Consider the following 13,915-nt stretch of genomic DNA (forward strand, 5'->3'; position numbering starts at 1 on the left):
ATTTGAATGTAATTAGATTTATATATTGTTTAAATGTATAAAATAAGTTAAAATAAATTTATTGTTTTTAATGAAAAGTTAAAAAAATAATACATCTCATAAATATTAGAATGAGTTGAATTCACTCCGATAACCAAACACAGCTTATAGGCCTTGTTTGGACGTTGTTGAACATAGAGATGAGTTTAGTTCGTTAAGAATAGTAGTAAATTGAGACGGTTGAGTGAATTTTATGAAATCTACTTAAGATGAGTTTAGATGTATTTAGATATTAAAATTAGTTTAAATATATTTAAGAAAAATTGAAAAAAATTGTGAGTCCAGTGTGTAAGGAAGTGTTGAGTTGAAAAAAATTATGAGTCACAAGTGTAAAAAAGTTTTAAATTAAAATGCGTTTAATAATTTGAGAGTTGAATATTTAAATATTAGACACAATTTAAAATTAAACCGAACAATTCGGTCTAAAATTCCAAAGGGAACCTAAGCATTACTGTACTGGACTCTCTTGACTCGCTGTTACATGGTTTATTATTAAAATAAAATATATTTATTATAAAAGAGAGTATAAAATATAAAAAATGAAGACTAAAATGGTAGATTCCTTGATCTCCTTTATCTTTGTGCGCTTTCTTTTAACAAACCACGATGGTGCCATGCGAAGAAAGTTTACATGCACTTTACTCAATATATAGCATTATTCAAAGATGAAATGATTTAAGTTGTCGGTGGAACTGATCTACTCTCTCGCCGACGAGTCCAGGACAGTACCACTTCACTTGTCATGGATCCAAATAGTTCAACAAAACTTCTCCTTGACCAACTTCCTAAAGCAACCTTTTTTGAGAACTTTGATCTCTATCAAAAGGATGGCTTCTGGTACAGACCCCGTTACCTTGAAGCTGCAGTCGCCTGCTACTCGCGGTTTGAAGCTCGTGACGACGACGTCATCTTGGCGTCCGCCATGAAAACGGGAAGCACGTGGCTCAAAGCCCTCTGCTTTTGCATTATGCAGAGGCAATGTTGTGAAGGTAATAATGGTAAGAAGGTTCCCGAGGACCTTTTGGCCGTACACCACCCTGCATTCTATGTGCAGACCTTAGAAATCCAGGTTTATACTGCAAACCCACCTCCCGATCTCTCGGCCGGTATGGAGTCTCCGAGACTCTTTCACACTCATATGCCTTATAGTGCTCTGCCCGAGTCCATTAAGAAGTCCAAGTGCAAAATTGTTTACATCACTCGGAACCCAAAAGACACTTTGGTTTCAATGTGGCACTTCTTCAACAAGCTTAGGACGCCTGAACAAGGTCCATATCCTTTAGAGCAGTTGTTCGAGAGCTTCTGCAATGGTGTTTTCCATTTTGGGCCACTTTTTGACCATGTTCTACAGTATTGGAACAAGAGCTTGAAGTTGCCTCACAAAATACTTTTTCTGAAGTACGAGGAGCTGCAAAGGAACCCAAAAGAACAAGTGAAAAGGCTTGCTTCGTTTCTGGGAAAGCCATTTGCCGAGGAGGAAGAGGTTGAGGAGGTGATACGTGGGTGTAGCTTGGAGAGGCTAAAAGCCTTGGAAGTAAACAAGGATGAAGTGGATCCCTGGGTTGGGATGCCGAACAGTGCATTTTTCAGGACTGGAGTTGTTGGGGACTGGAAAAACATCTTGACAAAGGAAATGAGCGAGCGCCTCGACCAAATTACCAGCATGAAACTGAAGGGGTCTGGCTTAGATCTTGATGATGCTCTAGAGCCTTCATGTGTTGCTGTAACACAGTAAACTTCAGTCCCGTTATGCAATATATCAGTGGGCTTGATTCCTTGAGTAAGAGATGCTGCTGCTTTCGTTATTACAGCGTGATCACCTTGTTATGTTTGTGTTTTGCAGCATGCATACGCTGCTTGTCATCATTGTAATACTAGGTTTCACAGTTCATGAGATGCATGGGCTTTAAATCAAGTACTTGTTCGAGCAATTAGTACTGTTTCCACATTTCTGGTTTAATTACTAAACCTTCATTCTACATTTCTGGATTAGTTTTAATGAAATAGAGCAAAGTTGATCCAAACATGGCTTTAAGCTTCATGCGATTCCACATTTCTGGTTCCAGCATATGAATTATTGTATTGAATTGCCTATTGACCACCAAGAAAGGTGTCTGGCATTTCACCGTGATTCTTTTGTACTTACAATATTATTGCTACGAAATTATAACTTGTATCAAAAGTTTAAACTGATGAAAATAAGTAGATTTAATTATTTCTATCATATTTGTAATACTCATCTTGTTTGTGGGTTAGATTCTCTCTCAATTAGTGAGTCTAATGCGTAGAATATTTAATTATATAGAGTAAAGTGTAGAGTCAGTATTCAAACTCAGGATCTAATTTTAATATCATATAAAACCATAACTTATTCCAAAAGCTTAAACTGAGAAGAAGGAATGGATTTAATTGTTTCTGTCACATTTATAACAATTGCGTTGATGAATTTCATGGACCATAACTTAATGGATTCTTGTGATGTCCACACAAGCTTTTTCAAGAATTTCCCTGGTGGCTTGGGATACCTTTTTTTTTTTTTTTTTTTTTCACTTGCCAACATAAATGTAAAACTTATGATAACTTTTAAGGATATATTCTTTTTTGTTATTATAAATGTTAAGACTGTTAAAGCGTTGGCAATGGTGAAATCTAAATTTTGGTTATAGTATTAATTTTTGACTAAATGAATTTATATTGGACTAATCATCTTAAAATCAAATTAATAATATATAATTATATATTTTAATAATATTTTACAAAAAAATTGTAATATTTTACAAATACACTTCATATATTAATTAATAATTTAATTTTTACTTAAAATAAGGTAGAAAATAGAATTATATATTAATTAATAATTTAATTTTAATTTCATAATTTAAATATTATTAATGAAATAGAATAAAGTAGAAAATAACGGACCATTTATCAAAATTGAAATAGATAATATAGACTTGAAGATAATTAGATAATATAATGGTTGTTGGAAATGATTAAAATATTACTTTGGTGAGTGAATAATATCTAGTCAAAGATGATTATGAAGCTTAATTTACTGTAGCTCATATGTTGAGCTTTAGTGATTTGGCTAGTCTAATGTAGAGGGTTTTACTAGTGCCTAGCCTCCAAAGTATGAAGATACATTGGTATTTCTAAAGAGCCATTTGCATTCACCAACTTTAAAAAATGGAAAATTGAGTATATAATTGAGGAAGGTGAGAGATCATAATAGAACGTAAGAATTATTAGTTAAAATCATATCTCTCTCATATGTGCCAAAGAAACAAAAAATTATCTATCTTTTCTCTTGAAAATTGATTCCTCCCAGGAGGAGACCCTCTAGTCGTCCTTAACTCCTACGTACTCTACTGATCGATGTAGTATAAATCTGTCTATTTTCTTTCTGAATTTTCATTCTAGGTCGAAAATGTCAGATCTATAAGCTCCATGAGGAATGTCCATAAGCTCCATGAGCAATGTCCCAAACGGAGCAGACAATACATATGTTATACTACTAATCAACTCCTCGCCTTCAAATCTTCCATAAACAACCTTCATTGCCCTCCGCCTCCAGCACTGGTACATTGTCGTTTCGACTTTAAGCATTTGATTGTATTTTTGTTTTCCAAAACGAGAGGACATGGAGGTAACAGAGGTGGGAATCTCCAACAAACGTGTTAAAATGGTTGCTTGCAATACTTCCGTTGTGGAGCTAAGCTAGCATATGTTTGAAGCACCCCACCTCCTCTCCTCTTGGAAAAATGCTATTGCAACTGCCTTGGGAACCCTCGCGGCATTGTGTCCAACATGGCAAAGCAACGACGTCGTTTGCACTTTGTCTTTGTTCCCGTTTCGCTCCCATTCTCACGAATGCTACTCTTCACTTTGTCTTCGTTTCTTCGTTTTTTACATCCACACAAAGCCCCATCGTCCTCCATGAAGTCGTCGCCCCACGAAATCGAAGCCCGCCGCAGCCCAATCTTTATCTTCTCCACAGCTAGTCATCGTGTTCTCCACGGAACCCACACAAACACCCGAAGTCACTGTTCGTCTTCTCCACCACTTCTTAGTTCCTGTGTCCCCAGTCTTTTATTTTTCTATTTTTTTGGGTCTTTTTCTTTTTGTTGGGTGGAATCTTTTGTAATTGTGAATCAAGAGTTTAATGTCTATTAATATTTATGTAGTGTAAATTTTCTACCATACCTTCAGCAAAAATGCTCCCTTCTTCTTCCACAGAAGAAAACCAATGATCTTAATTCAAGATTAAGAATCAGAAAATGAAGAAACCAAGGAAATGAAGAAACCCCATTACAAAAAAATAAAAAAAAAAAACAGGAAATGAAGAAACCCCTAAAAAAAATGAAAAAACCCATCAAATAAAAAAAAATGGAGATCTGCACTTACAAGATGGTTTACGATGTGAAAAAAGGATGCTTAGGAGAAGATGCCAGAAGGCATGTTAGCAGGATGGAGAAGACCAGTGGCAGCCATGGATGAGGAGGTGATGTATGCTTTGGATGAGGCCAAAGGTTTCTTTGGATGTACGCTTTGGAGAGTTTTTTTTTTTTTTGTTTTGGTGAATTTTGGATACAAACAAAGAGTTTCAATCGGTTTCAGACTTTCAATCGACCTTTCAATTTTTTTTAATATTTGACAGATGCTGACGTCACGGTTACACAACGATTCCGCATGCCGGTTGCACGTGCAATGCTGCTCCTCTTGTACCTCCACTTATAATTTAATGCAATTTACTTATTTAAAAATGCCATAATTAGACACTATACAGTACATATATATCGTATATATATTTTATAGGAGCAAAGGGGAGATTTTCCTTTCAATATAATAGGAAAAAGCAATGTGCTTGGTACAGCTTTTTCCTACTCCGCGCTAAGCCCAATCAACCAATACCGTTTACACAAACATCACAGACAAGTTTAAAACGGGTTTAAAAACAGAGAAAGATAGGCTAAAAAAAAGTGAGAGAGAAAGAAAAGAAAGAAGGAAAAGGAATCACACTTGGCGTGATCCAGTCCGCACTACCTTCTTCTATACAAACAAGCAGGCTTTCCTCATTTCACGTTGAATGTCTGGGGCGTTTTCCCACACTCCAAACACAATTCTTTACCACCCCCAAAGCACCAAAAGATTCCATTCAATGTCCTGAAACATTAAAAAAGAAAGAAAGAAAGAAAGAGCCACGTGAGTGCTGTTGCACTTGAGACTTGAGAGTTGGATCAGATCGAGGGAAAGCATCTTAACGGGGATGTTTTCACACCAGCTTGACTTTAAACATGGAGAACAGTCAAGCAAACAAAACGACAATTTTAGATTTGGATCTTCCTATGTTTATGTGTCATGTTCAGTATGACTTAAATTAATCCAATCTTAGTATATATAATGTAACCTTCTAAAACAATACTAAAACGCCATCTATACTCACAGCAAAGGCTTGGTCGTGGTTGCATCCAAGTTGACTAATCCCAAAGACTTGAAGATATGATATTTTTTCCTTAAAAAAAACATATGACAAGAAGAATTATAGTTTTTTTTTTCAATAAAGGAACAAATCTGCAAGTGACACGGTGGCACAGAGTCGAGCTTCACCGATAATCTCAGGGCTAGTTAACTACTCTCCATATGTGACTCAACCACACTTTTTCAACTCTAAAACTTCGACAAAACATTTAGCAAACCCCATCGTCAATGGAGTTGAAATCATTTCCATTTAGCAGACATGTTGTCCCAACCTTACAACAACTGGCCTAATGGAAATGAAGTCATATTCCAAATTCTGAGATTTATTCGGATCGATCATTTCAAAGTCTGCCACTAAAAGCAATGCTAAATAAGTACAAATTTGGAGCCCCCTAGTCCTCCCAAATATTCCCATCACAAACCTAAAAGTTTCCCATCAACAAACCACCACATGTTGATGGTAGAACTTTAATTTGTTTGTGCAAAAAGGGTGGGGCCCCCACCAAACAATTTAGTTCAATGAAACAAGTTAAAGATAACCAAGTATGCTACCCATATGCCATGTTATGGAAAGAGATTTTGCAAATTGAGAAATGTTTTAGCCAAAAGCTGATGTATCTTTATATGATATTTCAGATTGTAAAATTATTTTTATTGTATTGTAATCTAATGTATCACATAAAGCTAGGAGTGTCAAATCGTATTAACAGGTCGTGTTCGTGTCGTGTCAAGGCATGTATATTATACTATATGAGTCAACTCGAACACGATCCGTTAAGCTTATCATGTCAAAATTTCAAACCCTAACACGACTCATTAACATAACGGATTGACACGGCACGACTCGTTAGTGAATATTACAAAATAAGTTAACACGACCCAATCCGACCCGTTTCAACCTGTTTATGTAAATAGGTTGAACAGACTTGAACTTAACCCGTTTAATCTGATTAAGTTTAGTATAATTTTATATAAATGTTAAAATCACAATATCTATAAAAAAGTATAAAACTAACTACAAGTCCAAAATAAAAATTCAAACAAAAAAAAAAAGATCGAAATTAAAATCCCAATAATTTTACTTTTAGGTATAAAGGTATAATTTTAACTTTAACTTTCTTAACAGGTCAACCCGTTTACGACCCGAACCCGTTAAGACTAAACTCAAACCCGTCATTATCTTGTTTATATTGGGTTAACGGGACGTGTCACATATTGCAACCCCTACATAAAGTCATGTTAGTTTGTGAGTTTACTTTTATGACACCACTTTGTGACTGTAACATTTTTCAAAAAAATTTGGGTAGCCCATCCAAAGTCTTAATTTTCAAATTAAAAGCCCCCACCAACCATGCATATATAATGATGGGTAATAAAAAACTATATGTGTTGTATCATTTGGATGATATATAGAAATATTTATCTGTTTTCTTAAGATTTATGAAATTTTATAATATCCCTCTTTATTATTTCTATCAATCTGAGTTTTAATATTAAGGAAATCACTAAACTGGACCCTTAGAATGAGGAACACAGTCTTCCTCATCCAACAAGATTGAGTTCCAACCTCATGAATGAATGGCAATTAGCTGCACAGGCAACTGCTAATTCAAAGTAATGGGTCCCTTAGAAGATAATGAGTTACGTGTCAAGAACCAATTGGCTAGCTATATTAACTGGCATTTCAGTTAATCCAATCAAGCACGGACACGTACCACATCCCAAGAAACTCTCTCCATTCCTCTTTAGTAACTCCAGAAACTGACGGCAACAGTTTCTTATAGCAAAGAAGAGAGTAAACAGGTTCGATCTTTTAACTCGGCTCGAACCGGGTCAACTCAGCCTAGTGCAAGAAAGCGAGTAATAAAGTGCAAGAAGCGTACCGAGCTCAGTTCATTCCCGGAAAACAACGTCATCGGCGATCTCCATCAACGGCTTCAAGCAATCCGGCGAGAACTTCCGGGCGAACAAAAACGAATATCTCGAGTTCGATTCCCTCAACTTGTACACAAGTTCTGCCGAAACTTCCTCCGGCGTGTACAGATGGGGGTGTCCGTCAAAACTGTCCGTCCAGTTCACCCGCGTAAGCGTGTAGTGGGTGCAACCTTTCGGGTCCTCCATGGACAAAAGCGTCGGAAAGTAGTGCTCCTCGGGGTAACAGGAGTCGATGTTCAAGCATGGCAGCCTGAACTTCCTCCACAACCTGATGTCTCTTAGAACCAGCAAGGCGTGTTTACGGGTCAGCGCGAAAAACTGAGATCCCACCCTGAATTGCTCGAATGGCACTTCGGGAAGCATGGCGTTATCACCACGAGCGATGTAGCGATCGGGTAAGTTGGGATCGTCTGAGAGTATCTCGATGAAGCTTTGGTCCTTTAGGAAAGGCGACGAGAACACATCTTTTAAGGAGGACAGAGTGTTGCGGAAAAGGAAGTTGTGGACGAAGTGGAAGGAGTGCAGCGGGATGCAGTGCTGAGACAAGAGGGCGAAGTACGAATTCAATGGGTCATCGAGGATGGCCACGGCGAGGAGTCTACGAGCGGCGGAGATGAGGGTCGGTGACGCTCGCTCCGTCTTCCTTGCTTCCTTGATGAATCGGCCTTGGAAAACGCCGCCGGGAGGGGTGATTTTGACGGAGGGATCGGCGTGGACGTAGATGTTATAGAGGTGACGGTTGCCATGGAAGAACTTCTCCCACAAGGGGGCGAAAGAGAGATCAGAGTTGGTGAGGAAGAGGAAAGCAATCTTAGGCTTGGGGTTGGTGTTCGTGCCTAAGCGAGAGTGCGTGGAGCGTGTTCGTGACGAGGAAGAAGAGGAGGAAGCGAGGGTGGCCTTGCGGAAGAGCGCGAGGTCACCGAGCTCGTCCGGGTGCTGGAGCGGGACGTCTTTGGGAGGGAGGATTTGAGGGGCGAGGACAAAGAGAAGAGGCAGAGAGAGCAAGAGAAGGAAGGAGAGGACATATGGGGTTGATGAGAACATGGTGTTTGGATAATGGAGAAAAGAAAAGGGAAAAAACTTGGGAATGGAGGGAAAAACCGAAACTGAATGCTTTAGGGATTGAATCTGATAGCAGGAAAGGGGGGACAAAATCAAGGGTAGAAGTGAACACTGAACTGGAAGTGATGACTGATGAGGAAGAAGATAGATGTGAAGAAATATAGAAAAGTGAAAGGGATAAATAAACAAAAGATTGACATGGAGGTTGGGATGAAGTATCAACTATCAAGGCCTCAGAGACGAGAGGCCCTCGTTTATTTTTAGAGATGAAGATGAGAGTTTTTGAGATGTGTGAATAGTATTAGGCCTCAGTGACGAGACGCCTCGTTTATTTTTTCAGGTGCAAAGTTACGCATCAACGTGTAATCGCAGCATATCATATAAATTTTTTTTTTAGGTGTCTTACTACTTACTGTAGGCTAATACGAATAAATTTTTCTTTTTTTTTTTAGAAATGAGAGTTTTTGAGACGTGTGAATAATATTGAAACGAATTATATCATGAAATAATAGAATGATAATAGGAGTTATAATGATAATAGATTTTTTTCAATTTTATTATATAACCTGCTTGCTGAAACGAATTCAAGCCCGCGCATGAACAGTGCTATCTGGTTTGATCTTGCTTTCCGGCGTCTGGGCAGATATCCAACGTTTGTCTCTAATTTTTTTTTTTCCTTTTTTTGTTTCATGCCTCCTTTATTAAAAAATTATGTGTAATTATTTTTTTCTTTTTATCTAATATTTTACTGAGTCATTAGAAATATTTATAAAATAAAAACACAACCTCATTTAAAAAATATTACGCTAAAATATTTTTTAACTATAATCTTTTTATCAAATATTTTATAGAGTCATTCTTAATATTTTGTAATAATTTTTGCTACTTATTAATATAACACCAGACATACGTTTAGAAAAAAAAATATTAAAATAAATGTGTAATGTAGAAATGATGAATAATTTTTTTTTAATATTTAAAATTGTTCTTGTAAGATTTGTTATACATAAATTAATGTGTTAATACATCATTTTCAAACCTATTTTAATTTTAAAAAAATTAAAAATACCAATCATTAGGTTGAAACGTTTTTTTTTTTTTTTTTTTCGTTTTCCTACTCCATTTATCAAAGACAAGTTATTATATCATACTTTCTATCAAAAAAGTTGCAACCCATTAGAAATCCTCGTAAAAAATACTAAACACAACCTGATTTAAGAAATAGATACATAAAACCCAACAAGTAAAAATAAATAAATAAATAAATATCCAAATCCAATAACTTAATTCATCTATCATTTCTCATTAAATAAATAATTCTTCTAGCATGATGAAATATTGAGCAATCCACATTGACATTCGTAACATGTTTAAATTCATGACTCGCATAAAATATATCAGTTGTCCAAAATAAAGATAATTTCAATTCCAACAATAAAATATCAGTATTAAATACACGTGTAATCCTTAAATAACACATCAATGGCCACCTCTTGCTTCCCACATAAAAATGACAATCTCATCTCTAATCGTAGCTATATTATTTTGGGCTTCAGTCGACAAGTCTACATTACCATATGAGGATGCCCCGTCACCAACCGCAAGCTCAATAACTAGTAGAGTCAGTGTACTCCACGTCTGAAATATCCAGTCATCGTGAGTGACCATTCTAATAAAGTTATACAGTGCATAACACGTTGTAATAATGAGTCATTGCCACCTATCCGAATATGGAGGCATGTTGTTCTGAATCGTTCTTTTATAACACCAAATGTTCGTTTTACAATATTACGAACTGTTGAGTGATGGTAATTAAAGTAATCTTTATACCCATGAAATTGCCTCTGGTTGTGACGATCACTCATGTGATAACGTTCTCTTAGATATGGGGGCAGCAATCCCCTAGTGTATGGATAAGTTGAATCCACAAGATAATACTGACATGAGAGTCCATTTATTTTCAAAGCACAAAGTTCAATTAATATAACGGTAAAAACAATGAAAGTTCCAACATATAAATATTTGATAAAGTTAATAAAAAAAAATGTTTATCCTCTAGTGGCCATGGAAAATGGGCTTGTGAATTATTAGTAGCATGGTGGAAGACACGCGCATCATGCGCAGATCTCTCCATTCTAGTGTAAACAAATATAAATTTCATATCGAAGTCAACTATTGCCAGCACATTCTGGGCAACTCGCCCCAATCTATTTCGATATGCCTCACGCAACTCAGTTGGGACGATAGTTAGTATCATCGTACCGTCTATTACACCAATGCATCCCTATCAAGTCATAAATAAATTCGTCAATAAACACAACCAACTAGGGAATGATGTGATTGTTACATTGTATGTTGTAAAAAGAAGTTTGAATTTTATTTGTTACCTTAAATCAAGGATAATTACGATGGTTGCTTGAAATATAAGGGTGCATGCTGTCCTTGGGAGTTGGCACAATCAAATGTCTCTTTACCTCACATAATGCAGTAATCACCTTTTTGATGTTTTTATTAATTGTTTGTGTCGAATGTTGAAATTTGTCCCCAACAATTTGATGGCCTTCTATGTGACCTACAAGAAGGCAAAACATACCCACAGCTTCCTCCACCGTCATTTTTCTTCTAGAATCATGTACCAAGTGATGTTACGTAACAATGCGCATAAACAGCAGAATGTAGGTACCTCCTGACGAAACATAATCTTGCAGTTATCTGGATGACCATTTAAAATTCTTAAAATATAATGATGCCCTTGGATGCCTATATTATGTTGTGGCCTTGGGTGATTCCTTCTCCGTCGGTAGGACAATATCCTAATACTGTTCATGATATCCATGGGCTCTCGAATTATCAGTATCACTCCCTTCAGTCCAAGAATTGTTATAATCCATTCTCTAATATAAGATGTGGAATTGTGCTAAAAACTCAAGACAAGTTCAAAAGGCAACAATCGAGGACTCCTAAAATATAGGCGAAGAACTGTGATAAGGCCAATTTCTTCAAGAACTGAACTAAAGTATTCTAGATGGACCTATACTAAATTTTGCTGCACTAGACAGTTGGGAAATAGAGCAACAAGAGGGACCTGTAGCACTGGCAAGTAGTTTTCATGAGTGTACGTTTCCATTCTAGAGAAGAAAAAGCACATGTTTACATACAGAGAATCATGCAAAGCTTTGAGATTTTTGACCATATCGAGTATCTTTCATTTTCAAGCAAATTTACACTTATTTATTGAAATATTATTTGATATGATATATATATCTAGATATATCAGTGCAGCAAAGTAAGACTCAATTCACTAGTATGCCAAAGATGGGTTCCAAACTTTACAATGGGTTCCGACATGTTTCTAAGTTTTAAAATATTTTTAGTAACTTCTAAATTTTTATTTTTTCTGAAATGTGGGGTGCCATGTGGCATGCCTCATCAACACTATTAACAATTTACTAATGGATTTTAACAAAGGAACAAATTTGATTGATCTTAGAACCATAGAGATCAAACAAACAATTCAATTAAAAAACACAAAAGAGAAATCTGACTTTAAAGACAAACCACAAGGACTAATTCTGCATTTAATGAGTTTATTAAAGGAGAAATGAAAGTAGAGCTTTTACTTGTATATAAAGATGACACTTCATCAAGAAAAAAAGAGCAAGGATAAAGGATGCCACTTTTAGATAAGTAATAAAACCTCACTAAAGAGAGCAAAAGACAACCCAAATACATAGAATGTATACAAGAGACACCCATAGAAGGAGACAAGGATACAAGAAAATCATGAAAGTCAAATGCATTAAAATCTATAGAATCTGTCCATCAGAAGAAAGTATTGAAAAAGAATGTTTCGAGCTCCTGCAAATTTCTATTATTTTTTAATATCAGTTGGATTCAATTTTGTGTAAACCCATCTGAAACCAGCAGATTGCCATTCCTAAAACAGCGGTAAACTGAACAGACAAAACATCTAGCTATATGGCAGCCCACTCCTATCACTCTAGTATGGCAGAAAGTTTTTGACAGCATGTTGACCTTTGTAAATAGATAACACATAGAAGTAAAGATGCTAGGAGGAGACTATTAGTAGGGTCAGGCATTGAAGAACTACATAAACCAAACAAAAAAAAAAAAAAATAGGGAGAAAGATGTGGCAACAAATACTGTAAATGGTTTAAGAGGTATTTGTTGAAAAAATTATATCTTTGCAAGTTTAGCACAGTCACGAGAGCAAAAACTCCATCATCATCTTCAACCCCCTCTATCCTAACTACAGTCCCCACCGTGGTTTGTCCCAACATCAAGTCAACAAAACCACCCAAATCCCATTGCTTAGTATCAAGGTAGGTTTGCAGCAAGGTCTTCACTCCGTGAAAGTTGTTGGGTTTTGGAAAAGCAGAATGCAAAATCTGCTTTAACCACTCCCTTCACAGGTATAGATCGAACTCCAGTAAAATAATGTCTATCTCAACTAATTGTAAGCAACAAATGCCATACCAGTGAATCAGGTGGTCTCCATTTTGGATTATTTTGTCAATACCCGAGACATAGATTTTTTTTTTCTTGCAGTGTTGTGATGTTTCAATGAAGGGAGGCAAGTGGAGAGGTAAGAAGTATGAGAGAAACCAACAGGAAATACAAAAGTCAATTCTGAAGAAAACAAACAGAATAAAGTCAAAAAGCCCTGCCCAATAAACTTCAAATTGTAGTTTGTGTTAAATGTAGTGAACCATAGCTTTTACAAGCAGCAACAACAACAAGAAGTTTATACAAGCATTAGCATCAACATCACAAAATAATTAGCAGCTCCAACAGCCAGTTTGAAAACACACTAAACTTGAACAGAAGGTAATATTTAATTATGTGGTAGGTCCTACCACATAATGAACCAGCATTATTTTAAATTAAACACAATACTGATGTTAAAATATTTAACATTAGATTTGTTTGCTTTCTCCTTCCATCCATTCTTTCAAGTGAATATCAAACGTTCCATTCTTTCAAGTGAATATCAAACGTTTGATACAATAAACAACAGAAACAGAGCATTTTGGAGAGGAAGAATAACCTTATTCCTGCAACCACTACCTTTGATGGAATTTTATGCCTTTGAAAAAGGTTGATCATGTTCAAAACCTACAACTACCCATTGGGCAGAGTACCATAAAAGTAAGACACCAAAATGTAAATATGACACAAGACAAATTGTCACTATTTATTTCAGAAACCAATTCAAAAGGCATGAAAAATGTGTTATAAACAAACTCTAATAATATTAACAATCACATGAACAATTTCGTTTATCTACCCAACACATAACACAATACTATTAATATAAAAAGATGTAAAAGCAACATCGAAACTGGATTGAAATAATAAAATTCAATTATCTTCCAAAGAT

The 13,915-nt window shown here is 35.9% G+C and overlaps 2 protein-coding genes across 2 annotated transcripts; one reads left to right on the forward strand and one right to left on the reverse strand.

Moving 5' to 3' along the window:
* Positions 1–721: 721 nt before the first annotated feature.
* On the forward strand, positions 722–1,995 carry LOC121238661 (cytosolic sulfotransferase 5-like). The gene has a single exon (XM_041135633.1). The coding sequence runs from the start codon at positions 782–784 to the stop codon at positions 1,772–1,774; it is 993 nt and encodes a 330-aa protein (XP_040991567.1). The 5' UTR covers positions 722–781; the 3' UTR covers positions 1,775–1,995.
* A 2,868-nt stretch (positions 1,996–4,863) lies between these two features.
* LOC121238659 (glycosyltransferase BC10-like) lies at positions 4,864–8,804 on the reverse strand. Its single transcript, XM_041135628.1, has 2 exons — positions 7,401–8,804; positions 4,864–5,202 (listed from the first exon to the last, which is right to left on the reverse strand). The coding sequence occupies exon 1, from the start codon at positions 8,494–8,496 to the stop codon at positions 7,411–7,413; it is 1,086 nt and encodes a 361-aa protein (XP_040991562.1). The 5' UTR covers positions 8,497–8,804; the 3' UTR covers positions 4,864–5,202; positions 7,401–7,410.
* Between the last annotated feature and the right edge of the window lie 5,111 nt (positions 8,805–13,915).

Source organism: Juglans microcarpa x Juglans regia, chromosome 7D, assembly GCF_004785595.1.
Source record: "Juglans microcarpa x Juglans regia isolate MS1-56 chromosome 7D, Jm3101_v1.0, whole genome shotgun sequence".
Lineage (NCBI taxonomy): Eukaryota > Viridiplantae > Streptophyta > Magnoliopsida > Fagales > Juglandaceae > Juglans > Juglans microcarpa x Juglans regia.

Coding starts and splice junctions, on each gene's coding strand:
- LOC121238661 (XM_041135633.1), top strand. CDS start 782: ATGGATCCAAATAGTTCAACAAAACTTCTCCTTGACCAACTTCCTAAA.
- LOC121238659 (XM_041135628.1), bottom strand. CDS start 8,496: ATGTTCTCATCAACCCCATATGTCCTCTCCTTCCTTCTCTTGCTCTCT.